Source organism: Psammomys obesus, unplaced genomic scaffold (genome assembly GCF_907164565.1).
Source record: "Psammomys obesus unplaced genomic scaffold, mPsaObe1.curated_primary_1811, whole genome shotgun sequence".
In the NCBI taxonomy this organism is placed as follows: Eukaryota; Metazoa; Chordata; class Mammalia; order Rodentia; family Muridae; genus Psammomys; species Psammomys obesus.
This window is the reverse complement of record NW_026585895.1, coordinates 56,902,069-56,922,160: the sequence shown is the minus strand read 5'-3', so window position 1 is coordinate 56,922,160 and position 20,092 is coordinate 56,902,069. Positions and strand designations below refer to the sequence as shown.

Here is a 20,092-nt window from a genome sequence, read left to right as displayed (position 1 = left end):
CCAGTACAGCCAGGGATATAGAGAAACCCTGTCTCAAAAAACCAAAAATAAATAAATAGTGAATCTCATAGGCTCATAGGCTCATAAACAGTTCGTGGAACTGTTTGGGAAGGAATACGAGATGTAGCCTTGTTGGACTGGTGTGTCACTAGGGGTGGGCAAAGACTCACACCATTCCCAGTTGTGCTCCTCTACTTCTTGTTTGTGGATCGGGATGTGAGCTCTCAGGAGTAGCTGCTCCAACACCATGCTTGTCTGACAGTTGCCATGCTTCCCACTATGACAGTGACAGGCTCCTGTCCCTCTAGAACTATATGCCCCAAACAAACCCTTCCTTCTATAACTTGCCTTGGTTATGATGTTTCATCACAACAAAATAGAGGAATTAATACAACTGGTTTTGTGGTCCTCAATAAAGTGAACACACGTATTTTCCTAGCATCTGTATAGTAAGTCTTCAAATTTTTTAAAAGCTATGGCTAGGAATATGTTGAGTAAAGCAGTTACCTGTGCTTGTCAGTAAGGACCTGACTTTGATCCTTAGAAGCCATTGTTTAAAATGCCAGGTGCATGACGGTATGTGCTTAGGATCTTAAGTGAGGCAGTGACAAGGGGATCCTGGAGGGGTCACTGGTCAGCCCAACCAGGCTTCAGGTGGATGAGAGACCCTGTCTCAAAGGAGGTGGACATGTTCTTGAAGACGACACACAAAGTTGTTCTCTTGGCCTCCACCTAAGAATGACCCCCATAGGCTCAAAGATTTGAATGTTCGGTCATTAGGGAGTAGTGCTACTTGAGAGGTATTAGGTGTGGCCTTGCTGAAGGAAGTGCGTCACAGGGGGTGGGAGAGAGGGGGTAGGCTTTTGGGTTGCAAATGTTCAAGCCAGACCCAGTGTCTCTTTCTTCCTACTAACTACCCATCTAGAGGTAGAACCCTTAGCTACCTTTCCAGCACTATGTCTACCTGAAGGTACCATGCTTTCTGCCATGATGATAATGAACTCAACCTCTGAATGTAAACAAGCCCCAAGTAAATGTTTTTTTTTTTAAATAAGCATTGCACTTGCACTTGACATCTATTTACAGCAATAGAACATTGACCGAGACACATGTATATATACATATAATTACGCACTTAAAAATATGAGGGTTCAGGTGTGGTGGTGCATGCTTTTGATCCCAGCACTAGGAAGGCAGATCTCTATGAGTTTGAGATCAGCCTGGTCTACAAAGTGAGTCCAGGACAGCCAGGATTCTGCGACACAGAGAAATCCTGCCTTGAAAAAAACAAATAAACAAACAAACAAAAACAAAAACTAAATAAAAAGAGATGGCTAAGCTAGGCAAGGTGGTGCACATCTATTCGCTACAGCATTCAGGAAGATGAAGCAGGGGGAAAGCCTGGACTACACACAAAGATCTAGATTTAACAACAACCAAAACAAACAACCCCACAAACACATAAACACACAAATAAGTAAAGAGGGAAAAATAACTGAAAACACATATGTGGGGCTGGTGAGATAGCTCAGAGCTTCTCACTGGCTGCTCTTTCAGAGGTTCTGAGTTCAATTATCACCAACCACATGGTGGCTCACAAAGGTCTATAATGAAATCTTGTGCCCTCTTCTGGTGGTAAGCATACATGCAGGCAAAACACCATACATAAAAAATAAATAAATCTTGAAAAAAGACACACACACACACACACACACACACACGTGATAAAGATGTAGTTCCAAGTGCCCAGGTGACTGATGCACTGACCCTGGCCAAGGCTACACCTACAGATGTGGATTCCCAATACTGGCAGGCCTAGATAAAGAAGAGGACCATAGTGCAGGTCACAGATACCCCCGAAAGCATTAGAGGGATGTGCTCCCAAAATGAAATGGAGGAAAGGAAGCAGCAGGTCCTGTGGGGATCAGAAATTGTCACCACCCTCTTCAAGCCCACACACTTACATCTAGCTTCATCAGGGTGAGGAGGTCCTGTGTGGCAGCTCTGAAGACAGCATCTGTCTTACCACTGGCCCCAGGCTCATCCCTGGAATTTTCTGAGTAGTGGAAGATGGCAGAGGGGATCTCTGCAACAACCACATTTTTCTTGGACTTGAAAAGAACAAAGATACAAGACATCAGAAGAGATGTGATGAGGAAGAAATCTAAGTGCATCTCCATGACTCATTGCTGATACTGATGATGTCACATATGGACCACACCCCAAAACACTAGTAAACAGGGGAATAGGTAAGGTCCCAAGGAGACAGTAAGGAGAAGCAGGGATATACCTTGCTGGCCACATAGTTCCCAAGTTGCTCATCTGAGTGTGGCAAAACCCTGGCATGGTTGTATGCCATTCCCAGGTCTGAGGTGGCCCCCTCGTGGCTTTCTACGAACAGAGAGAATACTCAGTTTACTGCTCACTTGCTAGCCCATATGCACAGGAACAGAAAGGGCAGGATGAGGTGACAGCTAACAGCACAAACTGGGTTAGACAAGACTCAGATCTCTACCCAGCAGGGTTGTATTGCTGGCATTTTGTCACACTATCATTAGTCCATTTGTATTTGAACATCTGAAGGTGGTACTGTAACAAGCAGAGATGCAGTCAGGAGTGGTGGTGCACACCTTTGATTGGGAGGCAGAGGCTGGCGCCTCTCTGGGTTCAAGGCCAGCCTGGTCTACAGAACGAGTTCCAGGACAGCCAGGACTATTCAGACAAACCCTGTCTCAAACAAACAAATAAAAAAACAAAACAAAACAAACCCAAAACTGTTCATTTAGCTCATGGTTTCAGGGGCTGGAAGTCTAAGATTGCCCACGTGGTCAGCTTCTAGTGAAGGTGCGCTTCTTGTCCCATCACAGTAAGTCAAACAGTAGAAAGGGAAGCAGTTCCATGCAGAAAGAGCTAAACAAATGTGGTGGTCTTGCTCCATAAAAACGTTTCACTATATTTATTTAATTTGTGCGCATATTATTTGTGTGTATAATTGAAACTTTTTTTAATTTAAAAAGTAGCAGCCTTGGGACTGGGGGGATAGCTCAGTCAATAAAGTATTGTCCACCCAAGCATGAGGAACTGATTTATATCCCCAAGCACCCACACTGGAGATCAGGCTGGAGAGAAGGCTCAGTGCTTATGAGCACTTACTGCACGTGCAGAGAACCAGGTTCAGTTGTTAGTATTTACATGGAGGCTTACACCATCAGTAACTCCAGTTTCAGGGGAAACAGCACCTTCTTCTGGCCTCTGTGAGCGTGAGACACACATGCAGTTCACTTACATACATGTAGTAAAAACAATTACACATAAAATAAAAATAGGGGCTGGAGAGATGGCTCAGCATTTAAAAGCACTTGGTGCCCTTGCAGAGAACATGGGTTTGACTCCCAGCACTCACATGATGTCTCACAGCCAGCTGCAATTCCAGTTCTAGGGGACCCAATACCCTCTTCTGACATCTTCAGGTACCAGGCACACATGTGCTGCACATGCACATTTCTGAATGCAGGCAAAACACTCATACAAATAAAATAAATAAATAAACATGAAAAAAATATACCTAGCAGAGTGTGGTGGTGCATGCCTGTAATCCCAGCATTCATGCATAGCCAGGCAGATCTCTGAGTTTAAGGCCAGCCTGGTCTACAAAAGTGAGTGCAGGACAGCAATGGTTACACAGAAAAATCCTGTCTCAAAAAAATAAAAATTAAAAAAACCCACAAAAACAAAACCCAAATATAAATACATAAATAATCTTTGTAAATAAATAAAAAGTAAGTTGGGAGGTGGAAACAAAAAGATCCTTGGTGTTAACTAATTAGCCAGTCTGCCTATTTGACACGCCTTTGGTTCCAGTGAGACACCCTGTCTTAAAAAAAAAAAAGCTCCTGGGAAATGATACCAGAGATTGTCCAGATGGTCTTCCAATCAGAAAGGAACATTTAAGGACTATAGTCACTGGTTTCAATCAGTTTTGGGAGCAACTCTAAACAACCACTGAGGGTGGCATCAATCTACACAGAAACTGTCAGTAATAAGGTTGCTCAGTTTTAGAAGAAAAGCCATGGGAAAGTATCCTAGGCATGGGAGGCCATGGCCAGATGTTTCATATCTGCTCCAAGAGAAGGCTCATTCTGTCCATAGCAATCAGCCACAGGATGCGATAGAACCAGAGGAAGAGCCCAGAGAGAAGATATACCACATGCTACCCATGCAGGAGGCAGGGGCTGTGGTTTGATGAAACTACCTAAGCCTGCTATGCAGGAGGACTACACCTATAACCTGAGCAGTCAGGAGGCCAAGGTGGGGAATTATGGGTTCAAGACTGAGCTACACATCAAGACCCTGTTAAGAGAGGAAAGGGGAAGAAAGAGAGAGAGCACATGTGCAGAGGGGTGGGGTGGGGTGGGACACACGACACACAGACAGACAGACATAGGAACAACACATGACTATGCCCTTAATATAACCTTTCCCATAGCAAAGGAACATAGTCATAAGCAGCAGTTTGGGAGGTGGATACCTGGGTAAAATACTTGCTAAGCAAATATTAGGACCTAAGTTCAGATCTTTAGCACCCATATAAAAGCCCACTGGTTTGATAGCATTCATGTAGTAATCCCAGTCCTGGGAGACAGAGACAGGCTATAACCCACTGGCTACCTTTGGCTACAGAATGAGACCCCATCCCATCTCAAGAACAAAAAACTTAATATAAGCTAGTTAATACTTTATGGGTGAAAAAACTCACATAGACTCAGAAATGTAATGCCTAATAAAGGCAGCATTAAAAAAAAAAAAAAGAAGCTGTTTCATTAATGATATTGGGTAGACTATCACATAGAATAATACATGCTAAATTTCAGTGATTTATACTGCAAAAATGAATAACAGATAAATGAAACACCTCAATATAGAAACTAACAAAAATAATCTAGAATACATGTGGGAGCCAGGAATAAGCAAAGAAAAAAACATAAAAAGCTAACTATACAAGGTGCCAAATGTTTAGCCTGCCTGCCTTTCTACCTTGCTTTTTTTATTTCCTCCCTCCCTCCCTACCACATTTCTTCCTTCCTTTGTTTCTGCCTTTCTTTCCTTCCTCCCTCCCTCCCTCCCTCCCTCCCTCCCTCCCTCCCTCCCTCCCTACCTTCCTTCCTTCCTTCCTTCCTGGTAGGGTCTCCCTATATAGCCCTGGCTTTGACCTCACTCTGTAGAGCAGGCTGGCCTTAAATTCAGAGGTCTCCTGCCTCTGTCTCCCAAGTGTTGACATTAAAGACACATGCCACTATACCCAGCTGAGGATGGCTTTTTATACAGATTCTTATTCTGTGGTCCAGGCTGGTCTCAAACTCATGGTAATTTTCCTGTCTCAGCCTCCCAAGTGCTGAGATTAGGAGCATGAGCCACTGAGCACAGCAAACTTGACTTGTTTTCAGTAGAGGAACATTGTCCTGATAATGAAAAGGGCCCCTGGGCTAAGTTTTCTGACAGACGAAGACAGAAGAAAATATCTGTAACAATTAAGATTAAAGAGGTAGAGCAAGAAGATTGTGAATTTGAGGCCAGCATGTAATTAAGTATGTAGTAACGCCTAAAAAAAAAAAGAAAGAAGGAAAGAAGGAAGGAGGCGAGATCTCCACTAAAACACAGAAATCCAATGCAAAAACAAACAAACAAACAAACAAACAAAACAAAACACAACCCCAGAAACCATGCAGAACACATACATCATTTAAATGAACCAGGAAGCCATAAAGCTGCCAGTTTATAAGCATAGACATCAAAGGTGATAAGGAAGGAAGGGGAAAGCACTGACTACTGGCAATGAGTGTACCCACAACGGGCCCAGTGAAGACTGCATTAGACCAGCAAACAGTGCAAAAGAAAGGGAGACAGAGAGGATGGGAAGCAGCACCTCTATGTAGTAGGCTGCAAACAAGAGGAGGCTGAACGGGACACTGAGTATGTCAATTTGTGATGGGAATCCCAGCAGAGGTGAGCCTGACACTGAAGATGGGGCCTTCTATGCTGGCAGAAGGTGTGGGTAGGTCCAGGGCTCAGCAGAGGAGGAGCTCACAGGGCTGGTAGAGGGAGGCAGTGTACAGAGTTCACCAGGGCGTACAAAGCAGCAAGACTCCCATCAATGAATGACTCAGCCCCAGAAAGAGTGCCTCAGAGCCATGGGCTCTTGTCCAGTCATAAATGGTACCAAGTGTGAGATGTCCATTTCTGTGGTCAGGATGAGATGACACTGGGGGCAAGAAAGCTTGACTTGTCTTTCAGACATACAGAGCCTGTCATCAGAGCCAGTTGCAGCAATAGAGGAACTTTACCTTGGGAGGCTGAAGGATTTGAGCCACTTCCCTGGGACTGCCAGAGTTCATTTGAGATCTCCACATGGATGGAAGGCAGAGGTACGGAGCAGCTCCTCTTCAGCAGAGGCCCACAGATTGTCGAGCGGCTGCTCCCATGATCTGGGGAAGACAGGAATGAGATACTCCAGCTCTGTATGGGCTAGTATCTGGCTCCAATGGCTCCAACAACAGTCCCCCAAAACAGCACATAACTAAGGCCCTCCCAAGTACCCAGTGAACTTGCAGATAACTTAACCACAAACAAGGCTTTCAGGCAATTTCACTGTTAGCACTTGCCAGGGCAGTGATGCAAGAATGTTGGCCTCAGGCTGCTCTTTCAAACCTGCATCCCTATTGGCCATCCTTCTCTATGAGCCTCCTGAACTGACTACCCGCTGCTGTCACCCATGTCCTTTGAAGGTAAACCCTGAACCAGGGGAATCTGCCAATTGTCCCCTTTTCCATAGCTTTCTTTTGTAGAGGTGACCATTAGCACCCCTGGGGCAAAACAGGGCTTGACTGTTCCACCTGAGGTTCAAAGGACCCTGGCCTTGCCCACCACACAGGACACTTATCAGCTACTACAGGTTCTGCTTTCAAAGAGGTCTATAAACCTCCTCACCCCAATCTCTGTGAAGACAACATTGGAGAGCTGCCCTGAATCAAGTGCCTTCAAGAGGACAAGACTCAGCCAGAGCGGCGGCTAACGCCTGTAATCCCAACACTCATGGAGGCAGAAGCAGGTGGATCTCTGTGAGTTTGAGGCCAGTCTGGTCTACAGAGCTAGTTTAGTACAGTCAAGGCTACAACAGAGAAACCCTGTCTCAAAAAAACCAAAAAGAAAAAAAGGAAAAAAAAAAAAAAAAAAGACAAGACTCAAGGTTACATCACTTAAGCTGACCAAAATTTTAGAGAGAAAAGCATGACTCAGAAAAAAGACTTATATGACACCTATTTTAAGTACATTTATGGGGGAAACCAGATTAATCAGGGATGTATTTCAAGGTCACTAAGGTCCAAAGCCTTGTCTTAGAGAGGATCAAATGGGCAGTTCCAGTGTACCTGACACCAAAGATGTTTCCCTTAATTTCATATACTTTTTTAGTCCCCTGGGATCCTTTTCTTAGCTATTAAGACATTTTCAAAGTGGCACTAATGCAATATAGGCAGTATATATTGTTTAAGTATTCTTGGACAGTTTATTCCACAATTTAATTTGCTCTTGAGAACTAAAAGCAGTGCAGATCAGAAGACAAAGCTGAGAACTTGCTTTCCTGAACAGCATTCCCATGGAGCAAGTTCCTCAGTAGAAGTACCAAAAGACAGAAGAGATTTTTGGACACATGTAACATGGCCCAGGGAATGGAAGGTACCCGAAGAAAGCTTCTAAGACCTGAGGTCAGATGAGATAATCCTGGACCATGAGATCTGGGCATATATGAAGGGAACAACTGAGGACAGATAAGGAGAACTGTAACTACTCGAGGAGACCTGGGATTTCATGAAGAGATCTGGGTGCCTGTAAGGAAACCCCAGGTCAGAAAACCTGGGGCCATGTAGTAAGACCCAGGGGCAGGTGAAGAGACTTCAGAGGCAAGTGAGGAGACCTCGAGTCATGTAAGGAAACCTGGGATGAAGGCAAGGAGACCTGGGGGCAGATGAGGTAACCTGGACAGTGGAGTGAGAACGTCCTAAGTTGGTATAGTACCTGAGTTGGAGGACTCCAGGGGCCTTGGGGATCTCTCAAGCTGCTCCTCTTGGCCATATGACATCTGTCTCTTGGCCCGTCCAGCTGCCACACTGGCTACTGACAAGAGGGGGATGGCTTGGCTCTCCTGGGGTGGATGGGATGAGAAGAGTATTAGATCTGCTCCAGGAATTCCCTGGGTTCCTTATAAACATGCTATCAGAAGTGTTCAACTATGTCTCAACTACAAAGAAGATAACAACCAGTAAAGAACCCATGCAGCTTGGAGAGGATGAGTCTGTTAAGGCTCAGGGTTCTTCTCTTAGGTTCTGCCTCCAACTCTTCATACAGACAAAATAATAACCCATGTAACCAGAAACCTCAACTCTTCAATAATAGGAAAACTCATGTAGCATAAAAGGATATTCCCTAAAATACCAGCAACTGAGCACGACAAGCTGTAAAGCATCACCAAAACTAAAAAAGACACCAGAACTCATGGGTACCAGGCACTTCTTAACAACTCCCAGGAGTTCTGTTGGGGCTTCACTTATAGGTTTCAAAGTAACTTACCCTGCCCTTGCTTCAGGTATGAAACAGGGAAGTAAATGAAGCCATTGGGTCAGTTCTTACTGAGTCCTTCTAGATGAGAACCAGTTTTGCCTCATTTCACAGGCCATGACTGGATAAGATTTTACCAGGAGCTTCCAAATCGAGGCTTCAAGCCTTTGGCACCTTTCGCAATGCCCCATATCCTCCAAGTTACAGCCTAGTATCAGCTCAGCTCAATGTTAAGTCAAGGGCAAGACACACAGCCAAGTGCTAGCAAGACGGACAGTTAGAAATGATGGCCCTGCCCATGGCCTCAGTACCTGGGTACCAGATTCCTCCAGAATTCTGGCCTTATAGGTAACAAAACAGGCTAAATTCTCTAATGTTTGACAACCTTACATGCCCCAAGCCCTGACTGTCAATAGAGTCACTCAATGCACCAGTGTGCATATACTTAAGCAAAAAAGTAAACAGCCCACCACCACTTCTCACAGTCCAGTCCCACAACTAGGAACATTTGCAGGACAGCTGTGCTGGCTGGCACAGTCAGGTGTCCTATTGAGAAATATACCATCCTAACAGCAGGCTACATGGGAAGCTTGCACTCACAGGGTTGAAGAGCTCAGTAGTCAGCCCCAGGTAGTTGTGCAGGGCCAAGAAAGTCACCCGCTGCAGCCGTATCATGATGATCTGCAAGAGGGATTCAGATGTGAGAAGTCTAGGGTGGGCACCAGCAGGGACATATGGAATACCTGCTAAGCCCTACAGCACAGGCCACAGAGCACAGCTCACCTCTTCCAGGGCCCTACAACCCACCACTGTGGAGCAGGGTGCTAACACAAAGAACAGTGTAGGACACATAAGAATTACTCTAAAATAAATATTTAGTAAGAAATTTAAAAATCTCTTTTGGGAGAATGGGAGGGCTGAAGGCATCTGTGGCATTATTAATATTAATGTGTGGGTTTTCCAGCATGTGCTTGTGTATGTCTATCTATGCATGTGTGTCTGTATACACGTGCACGTGTGTGTGCATGCGCATGTGTGTGAACAAGAGAGAGGTGTGTGTACTTGCACATGGGAGGGGAAAGGTGTTGCTCTTTAGGAGTCAACCACCATGTTTGCTTTAAACTAGGGTCTCTCACTGGGACCTTGGACTCATTGATTAGGTTAGGCAGACTGGCCATCAAGCCGGAATCACTTACCTCCTTTTTTACATTCAGTTTTGGAAATCAAACTTAGGTCCTCACACTTGCAAAGTGAGCACTGTACTGACTGAGTCATCTCCTCAGCCTCCCCACACCATTTACCCATACACATTTCTTTTGTATGTGTGTGGGTATGCACAGGACACGGAACACATGTGGCACTCAGAAAACAAGTTCCTTCCACCATGTAGATCCTGGAGACTGAACTCCAGTATTCAGGCTTGGTAGCAAGTCCCCTTACTTGTAAAGCCATATTGATAAGCTCATTTTGTGCTGTTTGTTTGCTTGCTTGCTTTTGAGGCAGAGTCTTGTTCAGGCTACTCTAGCACTTGCTATATAGCCCAGGTGGCCTTGAACTCAGGATCATCCTTCTGTTTCGGCTTTCCAAGGGCTGGGATTACAGCCTTGTGTAGCTACTCTGTCTAATTTATGACTATGCTTTTCTAAAAACTTTTTTTTCTAGCCAGGCAGTGGTGATGCACACCTTTAGTCCTAGCACTTGGGAGGTAGAAGCTGATGGATCTCTGAGTTCGAGGCCAGCCTTGTCTAGAGAGCAAGTCCCAGGAGAGCCAGGGCTACACAGAGAAACCCAATTTGGAAAAATAAAACAAAACACTTTTTTTCTGTTGACAAAAAAAAAAAAAATTCTCATACAATATATATTGATCATGTCCCCCTCACCCTTTTTCTGAAACGTGGTCTTACTGTGTAGGTGTGGCTTGCCTTGAACTTACAGATAACCCCTTGCCTCTGCCTCCTGAGTGCCGGACTTAGGGGTACGCATGACCACAGCAGACCTATACTATAAATTTTTAAAAACAGCACTTCCTAGAATCCACATGCCCAGCAATAAATCCTTCTAGTGAAGCCAATTCTGCATTCTCTGTATTCACCCACAATGCCAAAATCAAAACTGACACATAAACCAGAAACAGTCCCGTGCCCAGCTCCAGTGTCTGAAATGGCTCACAACAGACAGGAAAACTCACCTGTACCACCCTCACCAGAGTTTCAGGGTATTTTTCAAAAACCCCTTGAAAAGCTGCGGCGGGAAGCCAAAGAATGGTGGATGAAACAGCTGCACGAGCAGAAACTGTTTTGTATGGTGCAGTGTGGCCCTGTAACAACAACTTGGTTAATTGTATGTAAGGAACCTAGAAAGCTCCTGGGGAATTTCCACAGCCCATAAAGGTTTCTGGAGGCACCTCCCAGCTCCTACTCACATAGCTGTGATCTCACCAGGCATGCTGTGGACACTGGTAATTTTAATGTAAACCAAAACGTGTCACAGCAAAACAGCAAAGGTTTGGCTGACAGGAGTTGTAGGTCAGGCCCACTGACCTGCATGCTTACCGAATATTTACATGCTCTTTCCTGAGAATCACAGGCCTGGCTCTTCAACACCCCACCCTGTCTATCAACCCTTGCCAAAAGGGTGCAAAAGACCCAATCCATGTATGCTTCTGAAAGAGCAGAAATCATTATTATCAAATAGCCACACAATAGTCACTCACTCACTAGACCTGCCATGCATATTCCTATATCCCCCAACAAGAGGCTGAGTTGTTTCCAGAATAGAGCAAGTGTAAAGATGCCATAATGCTCACATACAGGTTTTTGTGTTCATATTTCTTGCTAAATATTGGGGGTGGGAGGGTGTTCCTAGGTCACATGGTATCTGCATCCTTAACTCTGTAAAAATCAAAACAAAAGGGGATAGTGGGGAAAGAGGGAGGGTGGGACAAGGAGGAGATGAGGGAGGGGGCTGTAATCGGGCTAGGGCTATAAAATGAATAAATTGTAAAAAAGAAAAATTTCAAAACAAAAGCAAAATTTCTACCAGATAACCAAACGACAACAAAACCACAAGCAAATTATCTTTCAGATTGGCTGCAACCATTCTGCATTCCCACCAGTAATGAATGTGAGTTCCTCCTGCTGTGCGTTCTCACAGTGCTTGCTACTGTCAGAATTAGGGAGTTTAGTGCGTTTGTGGTCCCTAGTTTATACATAACTGAAATACCTGATGGAAAGATAGGAAAGATTGAAGAAGCCAGGTGTGGTGGCCAATGCCTTTATTCCCAGCACTTGGGAGGCAGAGGCAGGTGTATCTCTTTAAGTTTGAGGCCAGCCTGGTTGACAGAGTAGGTTCTACGACAGTCAGGGCTACACAGAGAAACCCTGTCTCAAAAAACCAAAACAAAACAAAAAGGAAAGGCTGAAGACACTTTAGAGGCAGAGCCTCACTGGAGGATGTAATTACTAAGGGGCCTTGAGGCTTTGCAGCCCAGTTCCACTTCTGCTTTCTGACTGTGGATGCAATGTGACTGGCTATGTCCTCACTCATGTCATCATGCCTTCCCTACCATGATGGAACTCAAATTGTAATCCAAATAAACCCTTCCTCCCTAAGTGTTTCTTGTAATGGAAGTTTTAGTTTCTTTAAAAACTCAGTTATTGGGGCTGGAGAGATGGCTCAATGGTTAGGAGCACTGTCTGCTCTTCCAGAGGTCCTGAGTTCAATTCCTAGCAACCACATGGTGGCTCACAACCATCTATACTGGAATCTGATAGCTTCTTCTGGCATGCATGCAAATGACCTACAGATAGAGTACCCATATATGTAAAATAAATAAATCTTTTTTTAAAACTTCCGTCATGTTATGTAAATATGTTTTTGCTTTAATCCCAAGTGTGGGATTTTAGTTTGGCTTTAGTTTGTCCACACCTGGTAATTTCCTCCTGCAGGGCATGCCAGCTGGTAAAAGCCTGCCTTCTGCAGCCGTGGAGAGGGGCGTGTTCTAGGACTATGAAGGATATAAAATATGAGAGCACAGAACAAGAAGGTGTGGCACTTTGGAGGGACCAAAGAGGGATGACTGTGTTGTGGCAGCCTGCAGACAACTGGAGAGAACCGTTTTCAACACAGAGGCTTAGAAGAGACCGCTGCATCTGCTACTGATGGAGAATTGGTACGATAGCCCTAAATCATACTTTTAAAAAAGACCCTAAACTGCTGGGAAAAGCAAAGGGGTCTGTGCCCCTCTCCCCACTAACCTTTTCTCTCCTACCTAGCATTGGGGTGTTGGAAGGGAGAGGCTGTAAGGAACTCTAAATAAAACAAAGTTTAAAAAAGAGCACAACAGTTTTTTTTGTCAAGGACTGTGTCACAGCAGTGAGAAAAGAAATATACAGTTGTTTTGGGGGAAGGATCATCCAAGCTCTCACACATAAGCCAAATGAATTCACTGACTCAGCAAGCGACAATAGGGTGGTGTATTTGTTTTTGCTCTGCGATTGGTAACCTATCCGAGATAACTAAATGTCTGACCATGTATCCCCGTAAAAATTCATAAAACACTACAATTTCTCTTTTACTGTTGTGATTATACCTTGTAGGTTTTCTCTAGAAGGTTGGATTTTTAGTTGTTATATTGTAGAATATCAAAATGGTTAGGTCCACGGGACAGGACATGACTGTGGGCAGTGGATCTAATCCCTTCATTTCCAAAGCCTTGGCTCTGATGTTTGCTATGCTATCAAATATCACTCAGAAGTCAGTCTGAGAGTTGGACTCAAGTCTGAATATTAATCTAATTCTCATTGCTGTTGCTATGCTGCTATGGCTTATCCTGAATAAAAGGTTCATGGACAGAATCAGAAGATCTTTTGTTTTCATGCTCATCTAAATGATCACAATTCCATGGATTAAGACAAAAGCCAGCTAGGTATGGTAGACACAGTAAACTCAGTGAGGCAGAAGGATTCAGAGCAATACTGTCTCAAAAAACAAAGATTCTGCAGATATACCTTTAAGGTAGAGAGCCCTTGCCTAGCATGTTAAGACCCTGGGTTTGATCCCTATCTGCAGGAGAAAAAAAAAAGAAAGAAAGAAAGAAAAGAAAAGCTAAGAGTACATGAGGAATGCAGTAGCATTTTAGAAAGCAAGTGACAGCCAAAAAGGATCACCGCACACACCTGTAATCCACTGCACATGCAAGGCCAGCTCAGCCTAGTGAGTTCTAGGTCAGTCAGGATACAATGTGAGGCTCTCAGAAAGGGAAGGAAGGCTGTGCACAGTATTTAGCACATGCCTTGTGCTAAGAGGAGAAGCATGAAGGCCAGGGGTTCCAGGACATCCATCCTTGACTACATAACAAATTTATGGCCAGCATGGGTACATGAGATCCTTCAAAGGCATCCAAAAAAACCTACTGACACAGGGCTTTCAACCCCTAAAAGAAGAATACAGTTTACTTTCCTTTCTCATGCATAGATTCCTCAGTTGACAACCTGGACCATACACAGGAGTTTGTCTCTTTTAATGTGTATGTGCATGCACAACACACATTCGTGCAAGTGTGCATGTGGAGGCCAGAGAGCAGCATTTGGGAGCTGGCTCTCTCCTTACATTTTATCTTGCTTCTGCTTCTGTGCAGCTTATGCAAGACTAGCTGGCCTTCAAGCTTCTGACCTATTCTCCTGCCTCTCCCTTCCACCTCAGGCTTACACATTCATGCCAACATCTAGCTTTGTATGTGGGTTCCAGGATGGAAATTGCCTCATCAAGCATGTAGAGCTAAGGCCATCTCACTAAGCCATCTCCCTGGCTCTGGCCTAGTTTTGTTGTTGTTCGGTTGATTATGGGTTTGTTTGTTTGTTTTGTTTTCTATGAAACAGGGTCTCACTATATGGCCTCTAGCATGGAGCTTGCTATGTAGACCAGGCTGGCCTCAAACTCACAACAATCCATCTGCCTCTGCTTCCTGACTGTTGAGATTAAAGGTGTGTGCCACCATTTCTACTGTACCTGCTTTTAAGTAGCATTTTTCTTTTCATAATTAATCCACATAATTACCAGTTGAGTCAAGGACTTTTCTAGCAACCAGAATGTCTTGTGACACCCTGAGCCCTGGTATTGACCCAGTATGAACCCATAACCTATAACCACTGATCTGATCTCAACCACAGGACTGGTAAAAGCAGCCCAGGGTCAAACTTTCCCATTGCCTGGTTTGAAAATCGTGTTTTGGAGCCAGATGGAGGAGGTGGCCCACACCTTTAATCCTAGCACACAGGAGGCGGAGGCAAGTTGATATCTGAATTCAAGGCTAGCCTGGTCTACAGAGTGAGTTCTAGGACAGCCAGGGCTACACAAAGAAAACCTGTCTCAATAACCGGCCCCTCCAAAAAAAAAAAAAAAAAAAGTGTTTTGGGGACACTGTGACTCATTAATTTACATACTGCTGATATATCATATAAAGCCTTTGGGAGGAAAGACTATCTTCTGCTCTTCAACATACATTAGAAGCTTGAATTTGAACTTGTGTCAGTAATTAACATAGTATATGCTCTTTGTGTCTGAACAGTGGCTCTACAATGTACCTATATGACACATCCACAATCTCACACAAATATATAGCAAGAGACACGAAAGCCCCTGATCTGAAAGAGAGACCAAAAATACGCAGAGGAGGAAAAACAAAAACAACTAAGAAAGGCTGGCAAAATCTAAGGGAGTGGGCTAGAGAGGTGGCTCAGAGGTTAAGAGCATTCGCTGTTCTTCGAGAGGTCCTGAGTTAAATTCCCAGCAACCACATGGTGCCTCACAACCATCTATGATGAGATCTGGTGCCCTCTTCTCGAGTGCAGGCAGGAAGAAATAATTTTCCTAGATAACTCTATGGCTCAGCTGTGAAAGACATGTATGATGTCTTTGTTAAAAACAAGGGGTTTGGGAGGAGAAGTAAAAGCAAGATGGGCCATCAAGAGGGGTTCAGCTCCATTTTCCAGACAGGAAGGCAGTCTAAGATAGAACATGTACAAAACAAGTAAAGCATGTGTTTAAAAAAAGCTGGGCTCAGTAGTGCACACCTTTTTCCCAGCACTCAGAGAGACAGAAGCAGGCATATCTCTATGAGGCCAGCCTGGTCTACAAGTTACAGCCAAGACTACACAGAGAAACCCTGTCTTGAAAAACAAAAAACAAACAAAAAAAGAACCTGGGCGTTTGAAGGTCTAGAGGAAGAACACACAATTGTTGTTTATGAAACATCAAGTACATTCTAAAATATCTGTACACATTATTTTATAAAAATTCAAAATGATTTCCAGGCATGGCTGTGTACAACTTTAATCCCAGCACTTCAGAGACAGAGACAGGCAGATCTTTGTAAGCTGGAGGCCAGCCTGGTCTACACAGTGAGCTCCAAAGACAGCTAGGACTAAGTAGAGAGACTGTTTCAAAAACAAACAAACAAACAAACAAAAATCTGAAAAAAAAAAAGAACAAAAAACAAACCAAAAAATTTTAATTGTAAAATGAAATAAATACAAATGTTTGGTGAGATTAAAAAATGAGCAGTTACTAGCAATATAGTAGTCATTTTCTCTCAAATGTCATCCCTCTAAATTTTCTACCCCCACTAAACTCAGGGAAGGTTACTCCTCCTCTAGCTAAGGGGGCCATCCTGACACTGACACCGTGAATGGCCAGTTCAGAAGAAATGCTGGCCTTGGCCATAACCCCCACCTACTTCCTGCCATAGTCATCCATGCTGGAATAAATGATGTTCCGTTTAAAAGCTGAAAGACCCCAGCCTCACCCTAAGTTAAACATAGCTAACGCCATTTTGTGAGACACCACTGTTTTATAAAACTCTAAAGGCCAGATGAGAAACTGAAAAATTACTGAGAAATCCTAGCTGTGTCACCCACTTGGGATATCTGTGGTCAGGCTGCCCCAGTCATACTAAAAACAGTTTGTATTAATCACCCTCATGGATATCTGTGAGACTGTTTCAGTTAAGATAGAGAAAAACAAAATAACAGGTGGCGGGCCACGTCAAGGGGTCATCATAGCCCCCTTGACCACCCAGTTCCTGGAATCTTGGTGCCCCTGCCAAACTTTGACGCAAATCGTGGTCTCATGAAAATGTACCAATCAGCCCCCTGTAACCATGCCTCTCGCTTCTGTACCAGTGCTTCTGCTCTAAAACCCTATAAAAACCCCAGCTTCCCATCTAGGGGGCGCGGAAGTCTCCCGAATGACTTTTCGCCCCGGGTACCCGTGTATCAAAATAAAAGCCTCTTGCTGTTTGCATCCGAATGGACTCGTTGTTCCTTGGGAGGGGGTCTCTCTGACGGAAGATACCCTCCAGGGATCTTTCAAAGCCACAAGGAAATCAGAACCAAAAACAAATAATGAAGAAAGATCTATGCCCCCATTTACTTTTTTTTTTTTTTTTGCTTAAAAGAAAAACTTGTGGGGGCTGGAGAGATGGCTCAGAGGTCAAGAGCACTGTCTGCTCTTCCAAAGGTCCTGAGTTAAATTCCCAATGACCAACAACCACATGGCGGCTCACAACCATCTACAATGAGATCTGATGCCCTCTTCTGCACAGGCAGAATACTTAATAAATAAAATTAAAAAAAAAAAAAAAAAAGAAAGAAAAACTTTCTAGCAGGATGGAGGATAGATGCAGAAATCAAATAGCTAAGCATTCTACCCCAGATAGACCAAAGTACTTCTAGGTTTCTCCTATCCCTTCTGAGGACCACCAGTCCCTTCTAACATCCTGGAGCATCCTCAGAGACAACTACAGCACAGTAAGACACAGAGGTCCCATTTAAGCCTCTAGGCCACCAAACAAGACTAAGCATTCTTTGCCTATCTGACAGGCAGAAGTGTAGACACACAAGACACCCCAGCAAATGCAAGAAGCTTGCTGTTTCAGTGACCTGCATTCAACTAAATGCTGGATCAGTGAGTCCCACGAAGGCCCCTCATGTGATCCTGTGTAAAGGCGTGACTCCTGGTACAGTCTACTGAATATACCCACATCAGGCTCTACTCTACACAACTGCTCTGAAGGCAGAATAACAAGGTCTAGAACAGAGGTTATGATGGTCAGTCCTCACTGTTAACTTGACCAGATTTGGAATCACCAGAGAAACATCCAGGGTATGTCTGTGAGGATGCTTCTAGAAAGGTTTAACAAGAGGGACTGTGGAGCAGCATTACGCCACGGATCTCAGGCTGATAAAAAGAAGAGAGTGAGCAGGGCACTGATACACATCTGTGTGCTTCTTGACTGTGGACCCCTCATGCTCCTGCTGTCATTCCTTCCCTACCATGATGGGAAGGACTATACCCTTTAAACTGTGAGCTGAGGTAAACCCTTCTGTCCTTAAATTGCTTTGGTCAGATAAGCAGGTCCATGCTGCTAACTGCTGAGCCATCTCTTCAGCTCTTTGTCACATTTTTGTCATAGCAACAAGAAAAGTAATTAGCCAGGCATGATGGCACACTCCTTTAGTCCAACTTGGTAAAAGACACAGAGGCTAATGTGATGATTGTTGGGATCAGTAAGCAGGCACCTCTACGGCCAGCCTCAAGGGACCTGACAAACCGGTTATCAGGCATTTGTGAAGACACCCAGACCACCTGCTGACCACCTGGAACTACCTGCACATGCCCTGGATCACCTTATAAGAGAACTCCTGGAGCACGCTCTTCTCTCTCTCTCTCTCTTTCTCTCCCCCCCCCATCGTTGACCCCCTTCTTTCTTCCCCTAGTTCCACGTGGAACCGATCTCGTGGTGTGATTTGTGAACCCGCTGTGTAATCTTCACAGGCGCACGTTTCCTAACAATGATTCTGTTCACTTCTGTATGTGAACAAATACAATAAAACATAAAGAGTGAAGACTGTCGGGCACAGTAGCACACACTTGTAATCCCAGTATTCTGAAGACCAAGACAGGAAGATCAAAAGTGTGAGGCAAGTCTGGGTTATACACAGTGCAAGCCTAGAACTAGAGATAGAAAGAAAGACAGAAGAAATAGAAAGGACTACCAAAGCCTTATGAAATACATTCTTGCTTAAACACAATATCAAAGTTGTTCCCACAGACACCTCCTTAACTACAGAGTGAGAACCATTCTCTTCCGAGACAACCCCTTTTACCTTTGTCATTGCAGAGAAGTAGACTCTGTCTACCAAGATAGGAAGAACAGAACTTACGGGCTAAGCAGAGATGCTTACGCACCTATGGCAGGGAAGGAATGGGCAATACTCACAGTGATCACATCCAGAATGCTGAGGAGACTGTGGACACTGTCCCCTGGCAGAACTTCTTTGACCACCACCTCCGTGCCATTCTGTGCTCAGAGAACAACAGATGTCAGTACAGGGAAAAGAAGCCCAGCCAGCACCTAGGACAGTTAGCATACAAGATTTCATCTCCAAGTTGCTATCAATAAAGTGAGCATCTCAGAGGACCACAAAAAGAGTCTGGAGACAGTGCTGGGGTCAGTAGGATTAAGAGATACCATAGCAGGGCTGTAGAAATGGCTCAATAGTAATAGAGTACTTGCTGCTCTACTAGAGGATCCAAGTTTGGTTCCCAGCACCTACATCGGGGAACTCACAATAAATCACCTGTAACTCTAATTTCAGGGAATCTGATGCCATCTTCTGCCTTCTACCCCCACACATGTAATACATACCACTCATACACAAAATAAATTTTTTGAAGGAAAAAAAGATAGCATAAGCTTGAAAGAAGAGGATAATAAGGTGGCGGTGCATGCCTTTAATCCCATCATTCAGGAGGCAGAGGCAGGCAGATCTTGGAGTTCAAGGCCAGCCTGGTCTACAAATCGAGTCCAGGACAGCCAGGACTACACAGAGAAACCGTGTCTGGAAAATCCAAATGGGGCAGAGAGTGGGGAACCATCTCAGTCAATAAAGTGTTTACCTTAAAAGCACAGGGACTGGAGTTTAATCCCCAGAATGCATCTAGAAAATGTCAAGTGCATAAGAGGTGGTGGCTCACAGCTTTATCCCAGCATTCATGAGGCAGAAGCAAATCCCAGGTCTGCCTGGTCTGTACAGTGAGTTCCAAGCCAGCAAGGGTTAAATGTTGGTTTGAACACATTAGTCACAGCCTCAGAGTATCCAAAATGTTTCAGTGTAGCCTTAAGGAGAAGAAATTAAAAAGCCCTCCCCTTATTGTAATTTAACAAAGAGTGAAGTCTGAATTCTCTACTTCTCTCTCCCTGTGTCTTTCGTCATTCCTGTCTGTTGAATGAGCCTGAATCTGAGTCTAAATAAACATTGTCTTATGAAATTGTCTGTCCCTGTCTCTGTATATGTCTGTGTCCCTAACAAGGGGCTTTTCTCTCTCTTTTACTGAACAGGACAAAAACAGCACATGGGGAAGGATGGGATAGCTCACAGAAGTCTTTAGCAGAGTTTTTACAAGGAATTAATTCACTGAC

General features: G+C 44.3%; 1 protein-coding gene across 11 annotated transcripts in view; it reads right to left on the bottom strand.

The window, feature by feature from the left end:
• The window catches only part of Pnpla7 (patatin like phospholipase domain containing 7), a 71,413-nt gene that overhangs the window by 40,858 nt on the left and 10,463 nt on the right, over positions 1–20,092 (bottom strand). For all 11 annotated transcript variants that reach the window (XM_055599923.1, XM_055599916.1, XM_055599921.1 and 8 more), the window contains 7 exons: positions 18,890–18,970; positions 10,799–10,927; positions 9,211–9,291; positions 8,071–8,197; positions 6,342–6,482; positions 2,291–2,391; positions 1,965–2,111 (listed from right to left, as the gene is read on the bottom strand). In XM_055599923.1, coding sequence (XP_055455898.1) covers positions 1,965–2,111; positions 2,291–2,391; positions 6,342–6,482; positions 8,071–8,197; positions 9,211–9,291; positions 10,799–10,927; positions 18,890–18,970 — 807 coding nt within the window. The remainder of the gene's footprint in view (positions 1–1,964; positions 2,112–2,290; positions 2,392–6,341; positions 6,483–8,070; positions 8,198–9,210; positions 9,292–10,798; positions 10,928–18,889; positions 18,971–20,092) is intronic.